Source organism: Oryctolagus cuniculus, chromosome 15, assembly GCF_964237555.1.
Source record: "Oryctolagus cuniculus chromosome 15, mOryCun1.1, whole genome shotgun sequence".
In the NCBI taxonomy this organism is placed as follows: Eukaryota; Metazoa; Chordata; class Mammalia; order Lagomorpha; family Leporidae; genus Oryctolagus; species Oryctolagus cuniculus.
In genome coordinates, this window is record NC_091446.1 from 82,302,124 (window position 1) to 82,319,114 (window position 16,991).

Sequence of the window (16,991 nt, forward strand, 5' to 3'; positions counted from 1 at the left end):
GGGGCTGCCCGAGACAACACAGGACTCCTCCCTGGCTTCTTAGGTTTTTTTTCTAAATTAGGAGCTACAAGAAGGTAACTTTCACACACCTTCTTCCGCTGCTACAACTAGAAGATTCTATTGGACTGAGCCTGTCTACAGGGTCATAATCAATTGCTCTGGGTTCCAGCTCTGAGCACATGGCTGTGCAATCTTCCAAATTCTGCACCTTAACTTCGCCAACCTAGAAGCTTGCTCACACCTCCCACGTGGGACTGCACGTGAGAACTGTGACAACATGCTGGGAAGAGCCTGGAACATTCCAGAAACGCACGTCCCTCCTGCCTCACCTTGCCTGGTCCCCGGTCCATCCCCCCGGCTTCTGTTCTCCCACCAACCTGCATCTCTCCATTGAGGATCGCATATACTTCCTTGGAATCAATGAAATTCTGGTAGACTTTATGCTGCTCATCTGTGAGACGGCAAAATAAGACCTACACAGGGAAAACAATAAACTAGCATGTCAAAAGAAAAGTAAGATCACCACAGGAGCAGTGTTTGTAGTTTTTGTAAAGCACTTCTCATTGGACAACAGAAGACCCCAAGACTGAAGAGCATATCCCACACCTTGCACCAGCCCCTCTGTTCACCCACCCACCTCCTGGTGCCCACTCATGCACCAACAGGCTCCGAAGTCTGGCTTCCTGCACACGGCAAGCACAGTACCTGGATGCACAGACCATGCCCACCCTAGCCTCAGCGTGCTGGGTCCGGCCCAGCTCCCAGGTGGCCCCGGCACGCACTCTGCTCAGCAGAGCTCACCCAAGTGCAAACCTGAGAAGTCCCACCTGGAGGTCTCCCTCTCCTGGAGTTCTTGGCAGGGACCCAAGCCTACCAGCTCTGTCTCTGCCCGTAGCTGCCACCATGCCAGCTGAGCAGGGACGACTACCTATGGCATCGTGCTCGCTGACGCCCTGCCACCTGCCACTTCCCCCCCCCCCCACCAGCGCATGGTTCTTTCTTCCCTGGCAGCCACTTTCCCACAGGTGTCCCTGCAGGCCCCTGTGGCCAACACTCTCCATCAGCAGGGTGTGTACTCCTCACTGAGCAGAAGGTCTCATGAAATTTGAGGCCACAGTGGGCCGGCGCTGCGGCTCACTAGGCTAATCCTCCGCCTAGCGGCGCCGGCACACCGGGTTCTAGTCCCGGTTGTCCCGGTTGCCCCTCTTCCAGGCCAGCTCTCTGCTGTGGCCAGGGAGTGCAGTGGAGGATGGCCCAGGTGCTTGGGCCCTGCACCCCATGGAAGACCGGGAAAAGCACCTGGCTCCTGGCTCCTGCCATCGGATCAGCGCGGTATGCCAGCTGCGGCGGCCATTGGAGGGTGAACCAATGGCAAAGGAAGACCTTTCTCTCTGTCTCTCTCTCTCACTGTCCACTCTGCCTGTCAAAAAAAAAAAAAAAAAAAAAAGAAATTTGAGGCCACAAAGACACAATCTGAAGGATGACCGTGAACCCACTGTGTCTGCCTCCTCTACTATGTACGGTGCCCGCCCAGCCGGCTGGACAACACCCGCATCGGCCTGCCACTGCCTGCCCTGCCCAGCACCTTGCCTGAGCCCTGGCGGCCGCGCCGACACTCCACGTGCCTCCCCCAGAAATGCCTCTGCTTTTATAGCAGCCTGGCCTTAGCATCCTTTATTCCAAGAGGAAGAGGTCCCTACCCAGGATCTAGGGCCACCCAGCAACCTTGGCCCCGACTCTGAAAACCCGCCCACACCTGCCGGAGACCCCACGGACACCACTCCCCCTGCTGCAGACACACCACTCGCAACTTCTGAGGGGCCCCACAGCCAGTCTGTCCAGCTCACACCTGTTGCGCTGATAGCCTGGGGACCCACCGTCGGCCTCCCGACCACCTCCTCCTGTCTGCCGGGGCCTCCCTTCCCTCTCAAGTTCCTCTTCCTGTATGCTCTCCTTAAGCTGCTGGGTTTAAGGACCCAGAACCCCTGGCAGAGCCTGGAACGCTCCTCAGAGCTCCAGATCCACCGACAGCTGCCTCCTGGGCCAGTGGGTGTCCCACGGGCTCTTCAAATCCATCCCTTATTAAATGCACCGGCCACACCCTCCGGCTGGCTGTCCCCACAAAGGCCCCGGGGCAGCAGGTCCACCCTAGACCTGGAATCTAAGCCAGAAACTGTCCCCTGGCCCTCCACCCCTCTGCCCGCCCCACCTGCACCCCAGTCCAGCCCACGTCTGAGCAGTCTTTCTGAAATATGAACCTCAGAATTTAAGAAACTAAGATTCCACATGTCAGTCCTTCAGATGCAATCGTGGCGGGGGGGGGGGGGGGCGGGGAACGCATGGAATACGCATGGAATACAAGCAGACAGTCTGAGGGTCTACAGGGCAGATACACCAGGGCACATGGGCTGGATGAGAGCCCTGGAGCTGGTGGGGGAGAAGTGCCTGGGCGGGAGGACAAGCCTGGTGACAGCTAACCACACTAGTTCACAGGAAAGCCGCAGGTGGGAAACACCAGGCGAGGAGGAGGAGGAGGAGGCACCACGACACCTGGGCCACTGCTGTTCTGGAGTCAGAGACCTTGCCGAGGATGGTGGCCTGGGGGCAGGCAGGGGCTGGAGACGCCCCTGGGAAGGGACAGAAGCACCTGATGACAGAGGTTTACCGTCAGGTGCTGAGCAGAGCTGCAGCCGCTCACAGACTACATGACACTAGAATGGATTTCAGAGGGACGAGTCTTTTAACGCCTCAGTCCAGGACCTGGCTCCCCTGACTCTCCTCTTCACCCCTCCCCAGGCCAGCAAGCACTCCTGACCCGGCCTCCAGCCAGCGATCCTGCGTCCTCGGGCGGCCAGCCTCGCCTCACCGGCCTCCCTGCCGATCCCCAGTGAACGGCAGCACCACCCCAGTGCGTCCACTGGCACGCTCTTCCTCCCAACCCACGCAGCTCTCGCCTTCACCTTCTGTAGGCCCTGCCCAGCGTCAGTTCATCAGAGGTCTCAGACTTCGCCTGCGAGAACACCCACTTCCCCAACACCCCTGCCCACGTGGTTCTCCACACTCAGCGCCGCCTGACATCGGAGGAGCTCATCTGTGACTGTTCAAGCAGCAGCACCAGTTCTGGGAAAGTGAACTTGGCTTTATCCACGCTGGGTCCTGGAGCCTAGGACTAACACAACGGGCACCTAAGGCATCATGTAGCACAGACAAGCAGGGGCTGACAGCACGGCCAGGCTGGGGAAGAGGCCCGCTGGGGCCGACACCACAAACAGGCATGTGCGGAGTGTTGGGAGGAATGCTCTCTTCACTGCTGGGCGTACGCACCTGCTCGTTTTTGTCCGGCAGAGAAAGGCTCATCTTGACGTCTGACTTCATTCTCCGCAGCAGGTATGGGTTTATGGTGTCTCGTAAGACACAGGCGCACTTGTACGCGGTCTTAACCTTGTAGGAAGAGAAAGGGGCGGGAAATTACACAAATGATTCCACTGCCAAAAAAAAATAAGAGTGGTCGCTGGCGTACAAAACTGGGTGGAAATGACTGGAAGATGGTTTAGGAAAACTAGTCTGTACACTCCGGGAGGAGGCGGCCTCCAGTACAACACGTTTTTACAACAGTAAAAGAGTTCATCTCATGAAGCCACATGTGTAACACCACACAGAACAGGAGCTCCGTGCCTCACTCTGTCTGCACTTTGCTGTCATCACCACTACCCAGTTAAACCCTAACGTGCAGACTGATTAGCCTCCGCACCACCCTCTGGGGGAACTGCTCAACGCCATCTCTGTTTACAACCCTGTATCCTCCAGAGCTACAAAGAGCCACTCTGCAGCACTAGGATCAAAAGCTAAGATGGGGGGAGGGGAGCACGGCCGCCCTGGGAGCAGGCGGCTGACAGGCAGGGCTGAGCGCCCCGGAGACGGCAGAGTGTGCGGTGCAGTCCCCGGGGCCCTGGAGGGAGAGGTCACTCCGGCCCGAAAAGGAGCATCTGGGTTGTAATGGACACACTCACGAGAGGGGCATTAACTGCACACAGGACAACAAAGACCCACGGGCCAGGCCCCCACTCTCTGCCAGCCACTGAGGAGCACACACAGAATTCGATCAATTATTGACACTTACAAGGGAAACAATCTAAACAGACATAATGGCTTAGTAATGCACTGCTTCATGGAGGAGGAAAAGTTTCAACCCAAGTTTAAATGTAAGAAAAAGTTAACTACAAAATGAATGACAATAAAAGAGCTTGGCCATAACACACACAGGAAAAGTCAAGTCAAAAAAAAAAAACTGACATTGGCCGGCGCGGCTCAATAGGTTAATCCTCTGCCTGCAGTGCCAGCACACCGGGTTCTAGTCCCAGTTGGGGCACCAGATTCTGTCCCGGTTGCTCCTCTTCCTGTCCAGCTCTCTGCTGTGGCCCGGGAGTGCAGTGGAGGATGGCCCCGGTGCTTGGGCCCTGCACCCCATGGGAGACCAGGAGGAAGCACCTGGCTCCTGGCTTCGGATCAGCGTGGTGTGCCGGCCGCAGCGCGCCAGCCACAGCGGCCATTGGGGGGTGAACCAACGGAAAAGGAAGACCTTTCTCTCTGTCTCTCTCTCACTGTCCACTCTGCCTGTGAAAAATTTAAAAAAAAAAAAAAAAAAAAACTGACGTGTTAAAAACTTTTAAAAGACTCTAAGGACATCTCACTCGAGGCTGCATACATTAAAAATGTACAGGGAATGTACATGTTGCATTATGTGTAAATGTCTATTATGAGAAAATTATGATGATTTCAAAAATTTCTGCAGTAAAATGAACTTGCCTATTTTAAAAACAGAAAGAGTATGGTGCAGAGAAAAAGAGAGACAGAGAAATAGAGAGAGAAGAAATCTCTCCCATTTACTGGTCTGCTCCCCAAAGAACCACGATGGCAGCACTGGGAGGGCTGAAGCCGGGGGCTAGGAATGAAATCCGGCCTCCCACAAGGCTGGCAACAACCCAATTACCTGAGCCCTCACCCCTGGCCTCCAGGTCTGCATCCGCGCTAAGCTGGAGTTAAAGCCAGAGCCCTGTGATTAAACCGAGGCATTCTCAATGGAATGCAGTCACCTTAACTGCTCGGTCAAATGCCTGCCCCACTTTATTTCATAATTGCAAAGCTGGCCCGCTCCCCAAATGCCCACAAGGGCTGGAAGTGGGCTGGCTAAAGCCCGGAGACAGAAACTTAACCAGGCCTCCAGGTGTGTGGCAGAACCCAGTCACTCAAGCCATCACTGCTGCTTCCCAGGGTGTCCACTGGCAGGAAGCTGGAGTCAGCAGCTGGAGCCAGGCAAGCCTCTTCAAGCTCTAGGCTAAATGCCCACTACATAAACTTCCCTTTTAACTGCACTGTCCATGAACTCTTGAAGTACCTGTGTTTGTGTATGTGTGCATGTGTCTATGTTCTGTGTGTACATGCATAAATATAAAGAAAAGAGTTGTCTGGAATAATAAGTAACAAAGTTCAGCAAACACACAGCTTTCATTACATAAAACCCCTGGAATGCAACACTTAGAGAGTGTTAAAAATCACCTCTACAATGATTTGTGATGCAGAAAGGGATAAATTTCAGAATTTAATGAACACATCACTCCCACTGAAGAAGCAAGTACACAAGGCATTAAGGGGGCAGATTCCCCCAATCCTCCCTCCGCCCCATCACCTGCCTGCAGGTGGATGCGCCTGCGGCTGGGGATAAAAGCGGGGCCAGGTGCGGAGTGGCCTGGCCGCTGGGTTCCTGCTCTCTCCTGCGTGCCAGCCCTGGGCCAGTGACTTATACTTAATTCCCACTGGCTCCTCTGTGTGTGTCTGTCACTCCCAACCCCCAGGGCCGTGGAAACGGGTGCCTCGGCAAGCTGCACTTCCTACTGCAGAGTGGTGTGGTCTTGGGTGAGCTGCACACCGCAGAGTCTCCATAACCTGGCTCCCCGCAGCTGCCACCCAGGTCTCTGTGGCCACGGAGCTTCTGCTTCTCCACAAGCGTGAGGGAACCTCTGCAAGCCCCTCCAGGGACCTCTGATGAAAAGGAATCACACGTGCTCGTGGTAGGAATACATTCTGCAGAGGCCGAAGCTGGGTGACATCATGATCCCCCCTGCCCCCGCCGCCCAGGTTTCAACGTGGAGACTGGAATACGCGGACATCAGCATCACCACGACTTCCAGCACACCCAAGGCTTGTGTCTGGTGGACAGCAAGGACAGAGAGCATGTGAACGAGGCGTGGGTGGAGCGCATGAGGATGCGGGCTGAGGAGGAACTGCGAGTCTCCAATGAGCAGGATGCCATGAGCGCAGACGAGCGGGGGCTGCACCCACATCCACTCTGGTCCATTCAGGCCACTTGCACCACTAGCGGGGACAGGCTGTGTGAAGGACTGGACTCCGGAGCCAGAAGTGAACGAGAATCCCCCTCCACCTCCTCCTCTGCCCTCAGCTTTCCTCTCCCGTGGCAACCGTGTGACTCTGTGGTCCTGAGCACCAAACGCCGTCTCTGTGGGTGGGTCACAGTGTGTGTCGCACCACACCATTCCTGAGCAGACACAGCCTGTGGCCAGGCTCCTATTTAACGTAAACAGTTTCTGTAGGGGCCAGCGTTGTGGCATAATGGGTAAAGTCACCGCCTGCAGTGCTGGCATCCCACATGGGCACGGGTTCCTGTCCTGGCTGCTCCACATCCGATCCAACTCTGTGCTGTGGCCTGGGAAAGCAGTAGAAGACAGCCAAGTCCTTGGGACTTGGAAGTGCTACACCTACATGGAAGATCTGGAAGAAGTTCCTGGCTCCTGCTGTTGAGGCCTTCTGGGGAGTGAATCAGCGGATGGAAAACACCTCTCTCTCTTTCTCTCTCTGTAACTCTGCCTTTTTCTTTTCTTTTTTTTAAAGATAGTTTCTGTTTCCACTGAGCCAGTTTCTGGTGTTCCTATGCAGTATTACTCAGCTTTTTTGATTGTCAAAAGACAATCAACTCACTGCTTAGTCCTGAGAAGGGGTTTCGGTGCACTGACACCTCCACTCCAAGAGTCTGTGGCTGTGTTCAGAGCTGGACGCACCTCTGGGTGTTAGATCTGCTAAGATCCATTTGGGGGTTTGTTTTCAATGTGAACTCAGAGCATTTTTCAAAACAGTTAAAAAGATAAGCTGAGGTGAATGCAGGACACACAGCCTGAGGCTGCCTAGGGTTCCTTATGCAGTAGCTCTTGCTCACAGTCGCCGGTGGGGTGGGGTGGGCTGGGGGCCACAGCATCCAACTCCCCCGGGGCCCCCTTGGTGAGCATGTGGCCAGCCAGAGCGGGAGCCCATGGTTTGCGGCACACACTCTCCCACACACTTGCTCAGGCTCATGGGCCTGATGTCTGGGGGCTCACCAGCAGGAGTGTGAGCTGGGAGGGTGCATCCATTCTGCACCACAGCCCCGGGAAGCCCCCCATCTGCATGTGTGAAGTAGCTTTCTCTCCCTCAGCCTGCAAGGGTCTGATTAGTCAGGAAAAAAGACGAACCTCTACTTTTCTGTGTCTTGATAAACACTGAAACTGAAGCTGTTAAATTTTGGGGAAAACCTCAGAACTGTTTTATGTGGTATTGTGGAACTTCTCATTGTTTAATAAGAAGCAGGCAACTATTTTGCATACTTGTTTTCAGTTTTCATTTCAACAAGCACTGAATTACAGCTACTGAAATAAAATCTATTAACTAATAAAAATTAAAAAAAAAAAAAAGTCATCTGAAGCCAGCATCGAGGTTCAGCAGGTTAGGCTATGGCTTGCGAAGCCAGCATCCCGATATGGGAGGTGTACCAGTCAAGTCCCAGCGGCTCTGTCTCCAATCCAGCTCGCTGCTACTGCTCCTGGAAAGGCAGTGGAGGACAGGGGCCCCTGCTACCCACATGAGAGACCCAGATGGAGCTCCTGGCTCCTGCCTTCAGCCTGGCCTAGCCCTAGCCATTGCGGGCGTCGGGGGAGTAAGTCAGTGGGTGGGAGATTGTCTCTCCCTTCCTCTGTCATTCTGCCTTTCAAACAAGTAACTCTTTCAAGAAATAAAATTTGAAAATCAATCTCAAAACATAAAATACATTAAAGCTTTTCTTTTTTTGACAATTCTCTGACACTCAAGGGCTAAAATTCTTTTCTATTTAAATATAAGTTCTCCAAAACAGGTGGGCATCCCTTTGGGTGGGAGGCCTTGTTCCAGGATCAGCCATGACTCTGCAGGTACAGGTCCCACCTGAGGATGGCTGCACAGAAACCGCCTCCCCCAAGGCTGGAGACTGCCCAGGAGGCCTCACACCTCCCTCAGCTCAGCTGCATCTCCTGATGCTCCTGCCCGTGAGAAACCCATTCCACCCGCTGCCTGGACCTGAACCTCAGCGGTCAGCTGCAGTGTGCTCCCCACCCCCTAAACGCCATCCAGGTCCGCCAGCTCCCCACCTTCCTTCTCAGACACGACTCATGTCCAGGCCGAGGTCCTCCGTGCTCTCACCCCAAGGGCCCCTACAGCTCCTTCAGTGCCCACCTCCCCGGAGAGCAGCCTGCAGCCCAGAGCTGCTGGGGAAGCGCCGTCTCCCAGCGTCCTGCTCAGACCCCCTCGGCAGCCGCAGCCCCCGCCCTCCCTGCAGGCTGCTGCCTCTCTCTCCACCTCCCCCTGCCCCACGGCATCTCCAGTTTAGTCAGGGGGGTCTCGGCACCGCCCACAACCACTGAGCTTGGCCGCGCTCACGTCACCACCCTTACTCTGGGTGGCTCTTTGCCCAGACACGTACCCTGGGCCCCGCCTGCTGTCCCCTCCCCTAAGCTCTTCCTTACTCTGTAGGACACAGCGCTACCCCAGGGTGCGCTCAGCACACGCTGGCCTGGTCGATGCCCCCTCCGGTCACCCGTGACCTGTGCTACTTACCTGACAGAAACACCCCAGGAACAACCAAGGCCAAAGCTGCTCTCTTTCTGTTACGCAAGGAGAGGTTTTACTCTGGGCTCTCCTCTGAGTAAACATGATTTTTAAAACCTTATGTGGGAAAATATGAGTCAGCAAGCAAAAGTAATTTTGGGATGTTTATCAGATAACCATTTTGCTGACGCTGAATGATCCAGCTACCATCTAGCAGGAAGTTCTGGGTATTCCAAAGCCCACGGAGCCACCTGCCCACTAGGTTACCTGCACTGGGGAGGCGTTGGAATAGCCCCCCATGGTGATGGGGACCGAGAACTGCTCCATGAACACGGGCAAGGTGCCCAACTTCCCGGGGAAGATGAAGTCGAAGAGCGACCAGAGCTCCCGGAGGTTGTTCTGCATCGGCGAGCCGGACAGGATGAGGCGGTGCGGCGTGCGGAACTGTTGCGGAAATAAGCGCCTCCTTACTGGACTCACCTTCAACAGGCCAAGCCCTCCCCCGCGGTGTCTCTCAACACGCCCCGTGGCGTGGACCCCTCCCCCACGGTGTCTCTCAACACGCCCCGCGGCGTGGTCCCCTCCCACACACAGACATCACATGCGGCTACAACTTTCCTCCCGTGGAGATGGCCCACGTTTTCTCACTGCCCAAGTGGGCACTGTGGACTGCAGGTGGGCTGGCCACGTTCTAGTTTTTTGTTTTTGTTTTTTTTTTTTTAAATTTTTTGACAGGCAGAGTGGACAGTGAGAGAGAGAGACACAGAGAAAGGTCTTCCTTTGCCGTTGGTTCACCCTCCAATGGCCGCCGCGGCTGGCACGCTGCGGCCGGCACACCGCGCTGATCCGATGGCAGGAGCCAGGTACTTATCCTGGTCTCCCATGGGGTGCAGGGCCCAAGCACTTGGGCCATCCTCCACTGCACTCCCTGGCCACAGCAGAGAGCTGGCCTGGAAGAGGGGCAACCGGGACAGAATCCGGCGCCCCGACCGGGACTAGAACCCGGTGTGCCAGCGCCGCAAGGCGGAGGATTAGCCTAGTGAGCCGCGGCGCCGGCTCTCTGGCCACGTTCTAGCAACTGACCCTTCCACGAAACATTAAGCCTAGTGAGCCTAGTGATTCGTGGCGAGAATTTTCCACATTCGAGTAAAATGTGGATTTGTAACTCCTTACACAAAGGCGCAGGGAAACACTCAACAAATGTCTCAGTGACAGCAGGTAATGTATTCCTGCTTCAAAGCAATTCTCTACCCGGGAACCCTCCTGTCACCTGAGGTCATACCTGCTTGCAGGCTAGCGTGACGGCGGCATTTGGATTCCGGATTTTGTGTCCTTCGTCCAGGATCACGTAGTGCCAGTCGTACCTGCTAATGTCATCTTGCATCAGGCGAATGTAGGAGTAGGAGGTGATCAGGATCCCGTGACAGTGAGCAATCTCCCGAATCAGCTTCTCCTAAAGCCGCAATAAAGCAGGAAAGCCAGCTTACCCAGGAAGTGGAATTCAGGAGCATGACTTCAAATGCCCTCTCAGCCAGGATGCGATCAAACGCACGTCACAGGAACACAGAGAAGGTGCGCAGTCCTGACTGTTCCCGCTCAGCGCGGGCACGCACCTTACACGTGGTGAAAGGCTACGGTGGCGAATACCTAACAACAGGACCCTCCTGAGGGTGGGGGTGCCCCCCCCCCGAAAAAAAAAGACGTGAAACAGCTGTATATGATTTCTATTTCTTTCCAAAACATCTTCTGCGTCTGTTCTGGTTAAACTTAAGATCACAAGGCAGATGGGAATGGGGAGAAAATCCTAGGTGACAAGGAAGACGAACCCAGGCTCCCGGACGTGCGACCCAGATGCCAGGAGGACACGGTGGGGCGGGAGAGGGACAGGAAAGCAACAAGGGACAAACCGTGTGGAGGCTGAGCTCCAGAACAAAGCACCCCGCCGGGTCGGCGGACACAGCCCTAGCACAGCCTGCGAGACGTATGAACTCCAACAGCAAGAGAAAACTCCAGAGCAAAACAGACAGAAAGGGCTCCTCTCACACTGAAGAAAGTCAGCCTGCGTCAGACACCTTCTCCGCCACACGAAAACTGTCAGAAACAAAGAGAAAAACTTGACACAGCCCTAAGCAGGCCCGCGGCAGCCCTGCAATTCGCACTAACAGCCACACAAACCCCAGCTCCAGGCAGGCCGGCATTCGGAAAATAAGAAACAGGCAAGCAGCAGTGGCTGGCTAGACACGGGGCACAGGATGCAGAGTGAGGGTGCTGCCCCGGGCCGGAGGAATGGGCACGCAGGGACCGCCACCCCTCACCGCCCCATCCCCACCCACGCCGTGCGCACGGGGGACAGCAGCACCTCCCGCCAAGCGCAGAGACGACCACCCCTGAGCCCTGTCTGGAAGACAGGAAGCTGTGGCTGGGGCAGTGACTGCTGTCCAGGTCGGTGAGCAGTGGGGTTCGGATTCAAAGGCAGAAAGCCGCCAACACCAAAGCCGCTGCCATTAAACACCAGGCTGCACACCCCTTATTAGACCGCAAAACAAATCAACTTAGAAAGAGATAATTACACATAATAAACATACCGTTTCTTAAAATGAGTCATTAACACAGCAAGTGAGTCTAAGTATGCAATACTTTCATTATTTAAGTTTACATATTAACTTTTTAACGATATATTTTGAAAGTCAGAGTTACAGAGGTGTGGGGAATCTTCCATCAACTGGCTCACTCCCCGGATGACCACATGGCCAGCTCTGGGCCAAGCCACAGCCAGGAGCCAGGAGCCAGGAGCTTCATCCAAGTCTCCCAGATGGGTGGCAGAGCCATCTTCCCTTGCTCTTCCCAGACCATTAGCAGGGAGCTGGATTGGAAATGGAACAGCCAGGACTCACAAGTGGCAGCTTAACCCACTGCACCACAACACTGGTCCTAGACACTGTTTAGCATTTTTTTTTTTTTTTTTTTTGACAGGCAGAGTTAGTGAGAGAGAGAGACAGAGAGAAAGGTCTTCCTTCAATTAGTTCACCCCCCAAATGGCTGCTATGGCCGGCGCACTGCACCAATCCGAAGCCAGGAGCCAAGCGTTTCCTCCTGGTCTCCCATGCAGGTGCAGGGCCCAAGGACTTGGGCCATCCTCCACTGCCTTCCCGGGCCACAGCAGAGAGCTGGACTGGAAGAGGAGCAACTGGGACAGAATCCGGCACCCCAACCGGGACTAGAACCCGGGGTGCTGGAGCCGCAGGTGGAGGATTAGCCTAGTGAGCCGCAGCGCCAGCCAACACCATTTAACTTAACCACCAGAGAAAACAGGTTAAAATACATTTGTCAAAAATTTGAGCCTTCTGATGAAAAGTTGCTACTTCACATAAACAGTAGAAAAGAAATAGAATGTAGGACTATCAAACCACTGAAGGGGAAAACAGCAGAAATTTGGAAGCCAGAAAACAGAAAATATCCGGGAGTATGATGGCAAGTTTCCGACCAAACCCAGCAGAGGTCCCCATGGCAGAGGCTACGGAACTGCGCTGTCCTTCCAGGGAAATACGCAAAAGCCCAGCCTCACGTTCAACCGACTCAGACCAGCCTGGCGCTGAAAGGTGAAATGCAGAGGTATCAAAGCTATTCCCAGGGAATGCAACCAAAAAAAGGCCAAGATTAGCAATGCAGACACCAGACAACAAGAAGCAGGGAGAAAAGACAGATATATCCTTTTTTTTTAAAGGGGTCAACACACTCAAGAGCAACACACACAAGAGCTTCCTGACAGAGCAGGACAAATCCTGTTCCTCAGACTGTCCCGGAGTACAGAGAAAACATGTGTCCAAATCACTGTGATAGGGCTTGTAACAAAACCTGTGCAAAACTGACAGCACTGCACACTAACACCTGTGCACCCATACCCCGACACGAGGGATGCATTACTTCAGAGAGATCTAGCTACTTAGTCATCTAATAAGGTTTTTCACAAGCGCACAATAGCCAGATGTTAGGACGCCTGTCAAATTCGACATCGTCAAAACTGGTCATCTTATATCATATAGGGCTAGGACTAAAATATTTTTAATTCAACAGAGTCTACAGAAGAGTGCAATAAAGGCTAGGACAATTTCAAAGGAACAAAATAGAGTGCACTGTCTTCTCGTGGGTCACACTCCACTCCACCCTCAATGTGTGTCCAATCAAAACGTGCCACAGACGCAGCACCTGGGACCTACGAGAGGGTCAACAGGTGAGAACGTGCTACGATTACTTTGCCTGCACAGTACCGCCACACTGAAGGCCACCCTTGATTTAACCACACAACTCCAGACCTCATGACCACGGCAGCCGTACAGCCATGGGACACGGGCTTTCAGGCCTCGCTTCCACCCCTGCTCAGTGGCTGGTGCCCGGAGGAGAAGAGCACAGCTCCACCTCCAACACCTCTCCTCCCCCATCCCACAGCCAACTGCAGCCGCACCCTGGGCAGCAGCTCCCCCACTCTATTCCCATGCTCGCCTCCAGGAGAGCAGTGGCTGCTAGAAGCCAAGACAGCAGGTGAGACATGAGGGACAGCAAACGGAGACCCAGAAACACATCTCAGCCCACTCCAGCCAGGAGCTACATGCACACAGGTGGGGAGAGGGAAACAGTGCCCACTGCTGGGGGCCTCGGGTAGTGCAGAAGCTAAATTAGGACTTGCATTTATAGCCAAAGCCAGCAAAGGAGGGCCCACTGCTCGGGGACTCCAGACCTCCTAACTGTGGGATGCACAAGCTCATCGCAGCCACCCCCTTTTGCTCCGGGGGATGCACTCAGAGGTGAATACCTGGTGTGAGTGGAGGAACCAGCACCCAAGTGAGATGTCACACTTCTTCAGTGTACAGCTCTCCAACAATGACCAGCTGCTTTTGCTTTAGGACTGAAATTTATTTGGAAAATGCTGTGATGTTAGCTATGGGAATGTGGAATTTCTCTTTTGTGCAGAAGGCTGTATAACAAGTAATCAGAATAAATAAGAATTAGGGGGCCGGTGTTCTGGCCTAGTGGCCTAAGCCACCACCTATGATGCCTATTTCCCATATGGGTGCTGGTTCGAATCCTAGCTGCTCCATTTCCAATCCAGCTCCCTGCTGATGGCCTGGGAAAAAGCAGTGGAAGATGGCCCAAGTGCCTGGGGACCTGCCACCACATGAGAGACCCGGAGGAAGTTCCTGGCTCCTGGCTTTGGCTTGGATTAGCCCTGGCCATTGTGGCCACTTGGGGAGTGAACAAGTAAATGGAAGATATCGCTCTGTCTCTCTCTCTCTCTCTCTCCCCCCACCTCTCCCTGTGTAACTCTTTCAAATAAGTAAGTAAATCTTAAAAAAAAAAAAAAAAAGAAGAAGAAGAAGAATTAAGAAGATGCTGGGAAAGCAGCCCACAGGACACTGTTTACAATGCCCCACTGGAAACAGACTTCCCACTCAGCTCTGGTAAGAACACATCGAAGGCCATCTGTGTTTGGCTGATTCAGTCTCAGAATTCTGTAACTGCCCAGACCAGAGTTTCAATAATGGTGAATTGTTGAATATTATGGACGTCTCTATCCAAACACTTAAGACAAATCATCTCGGGCGGTTTCAAATTAAAAGCTTGTAAAATATGTAACCTCTCCTAGTTTTTGCAATTAATAGGGTGCATCTGCAATTAGCCTGCCTTACTGAACGCAGCGCTGTTGTCATTAAGCGGCGGCTGTGCGAGTGCTGCGTGATTACGGAGGCTCGGGAGACCGAGCTCTCCTACAGGGCAAACAGTGGACGGGTGGAAAACAACCGTCATAAATCACACTGTCAGCTGGGGGAGCGCCGCGCGCAGCGCCGGCACATGAAGGCCATTCATGGGAACACGGGCAGGAGCCGCTGCACCTGCAATTAATTAAAATTTCCTTCAAGCTAAATCTTTAATAAACAAGGATTTGTGCTGACGATGAAGAATCTTCCAACACAGCCGGCGGCACGCGCCCAGCCATCTACAGTGTCTTGTATCAGGTGTGCCGCACGGGCGCGGCACTGCACTGTGCTGTGACCCCTGTCCGGGGAACGGGTCTGAACGATGCAGGACGTGTGAGGGGCCACGTGGGCCCTCTCCATTCGCCTTTGTTGTGTTTGCGCCCGACACCTTTCCAGCCTTCTGAAGAGCAAAGTCTTCTCACTGTTGTGTTTCAGAAAGCAGGCCTTTTAAAAGAACACTAGGCGAGTTCCTCATCTAACCACGCCCTGCGCCACCCCGCCCCAAGTGTGGACACTCTGCCACTGTCTCCATGGGTACAAGGGAAAAGAAGCCCCAGACCAGACCATGAGCAGGCTTCTACCTGCATCTTTCAGTGTCTTGTCTTGAAGAGCCCTACAATTTTCTTTTTTTAAAAGATCTATTTATTTGAAAGTCAGAGTTACAGGTTGGGGGTGGGTGGGAGAAAGAGAGACATCTGTTGGTTCATTCCCAAGATGGCCGCAACAGCCAGGCTGAAGCCAGAAGCTAGGGGCTTCATCCTAGTCTCTCACGTGAGCACAGGGACCCCGAGCACTTGGGCCATCTTCCGCTGCTTTCCCAAGCCATTCGCAGAGAGCTAGATCGGAAGTGGAGCAGCCAGGACAAAACCCAGCATCCGTATGGGATGCAGGCGTCGCAGGCAGCAGCTTTACCCACTGTGCCACAGTGCCAGCCCCTACTATTTTGTTCCTAATGACAGTAAGAATACTTGACAAAGTGTTACATACCAGGGACTACAAAAAGCTGTATGTGCACGCTTATTAAACTCAATCAGTTCTCACAAAATTACCCAGAAATACCTATTTGTCAGGTGATCCAACTGGGCTCAGAGAAGCTAAGTGACTCGCCCAGGTCACACAGCTGTGAACATAGCTTACCCAGGACTCCCAGCCTGACCAGTCATTCAAAACCTGTGCTCTCACAGCTCTTCCCAGCTGAATGTCTCCAAGGGGCACAAACTGATCAAAAGGAGGCAAAACCCCTATTTCTCCAAACATCCCACAGAATTACCAGATCCCACATAGCTGGAAAACCAAAAAAGGAGGGAAATACGGTGACAACTGTTGCTGAAGAGAAGCGATTTCTCCTTACACAGCTATCTTTGGGTTCCTAATAAATACGACTTCAACTGACCAACAAAGACATTCAGAAGCCTGAAAATCTATCAAACTGGATCGGCTGAGACTATCATATGCTTACTTCTCCGCGCACTGCTGGGTGTGCACCAGAGAATTCTAAGCACGCTGACAATCAGTGGATGAAGGCAACAGAGGCTAGACGGCGAGAGAGGGAAGCGACTTGGGGAAGAAGCACGAGACGTACTCAATCCAGCAACTGTCTGGCCATCTGAGATCTGCTCTCCAAATGAAAAAGTTTCTCACTATTTTGCTATACGAGCTACAACATAGCATTAGGAAAATAATTTACCTGAATGAGCAAAGCCATTCTCTTACTACTTTTTTTTTTTCTAACCAGGCAGAGTTAGACAGTGAGAGAGAGACAGAGAGAAAGGTCTTCCTTCCGTTGGTTCACCCCCAAATGGCCACTACGGCCGGCGCTGCACCAATCCGCAGCCAGGATCTAGCTGCTTCCTCCTGGTCTCCCATGGGGTGCAGGGCCCAAGCACTTGGGCCATCCTCCACTGCACTCCCTGGCCACAGCAGAGAGCTGGCCTGGAAGAGGAGCAACCAGGACAGAATCTGGCGCCCCAACCGGGACTAGGACACCCAGGGTACCAGCACCACAGGCGGAGGATTAGCCTGGTGAGCCATGGCACCGGCCTCTTACTACTCTTCTAACAATTTCCAGAGAGACAGTATGTTCTCTTCTGCATTCTGCCCAGTACTCAATGTTCCCATGCCAGATGCCCCGCTGCATCTGGACAGGACAGCCAAAGGCACAATGGAAAGCAGAAACCTTAGCCGCTCAGGAAGGGAAGGACAAGATGGCATCAAAGAGTGGGAAATGTAGACTCCATTACAACCCACACACACCTGTAAGCCAGCAGGTGTGCAGGGGGTGGGGGTGGAACCAACAGCGACACACACACACACACACACACACACACGGAGAAG

At 53.7% G+C, this 16,991-nt stretch overlaps 1 protein-coding gene across 1 annotated transcript in view; it reads right to left on the minus strand.

Annotated features, from left to right (window-relative positions):
- Window positions 1–16,991, minus strand: part of ERCC6 (ERCC excision repair 6, chromatin remodeling factor) — a 74,217-nt gene that overhangs the window by 13,737 nt on the left and 43,489 nt on the right. The window contains exons 9-12 of the mRNA XM_008269831.4: window positions 10,187–10,357; window positions 9,172–9,348; window positions 3,325–3,441; window positions 378–473 (exon numbers count right to left, since the gene is read on the minus strand). Coding sequence (XP_008268053.2) covers window positions 378–473; window positions 3,325–3,441; window positions 9,172–9,348; window positions 10,187–10,357 — 561 coding nt within the window. The remainder of the gene's footprint in view (window positions 1–377; window positions 474–3,324; window positions 3,442–9,171; window positions 9,349–10,186; window positions 10,358–16,991) is intronic.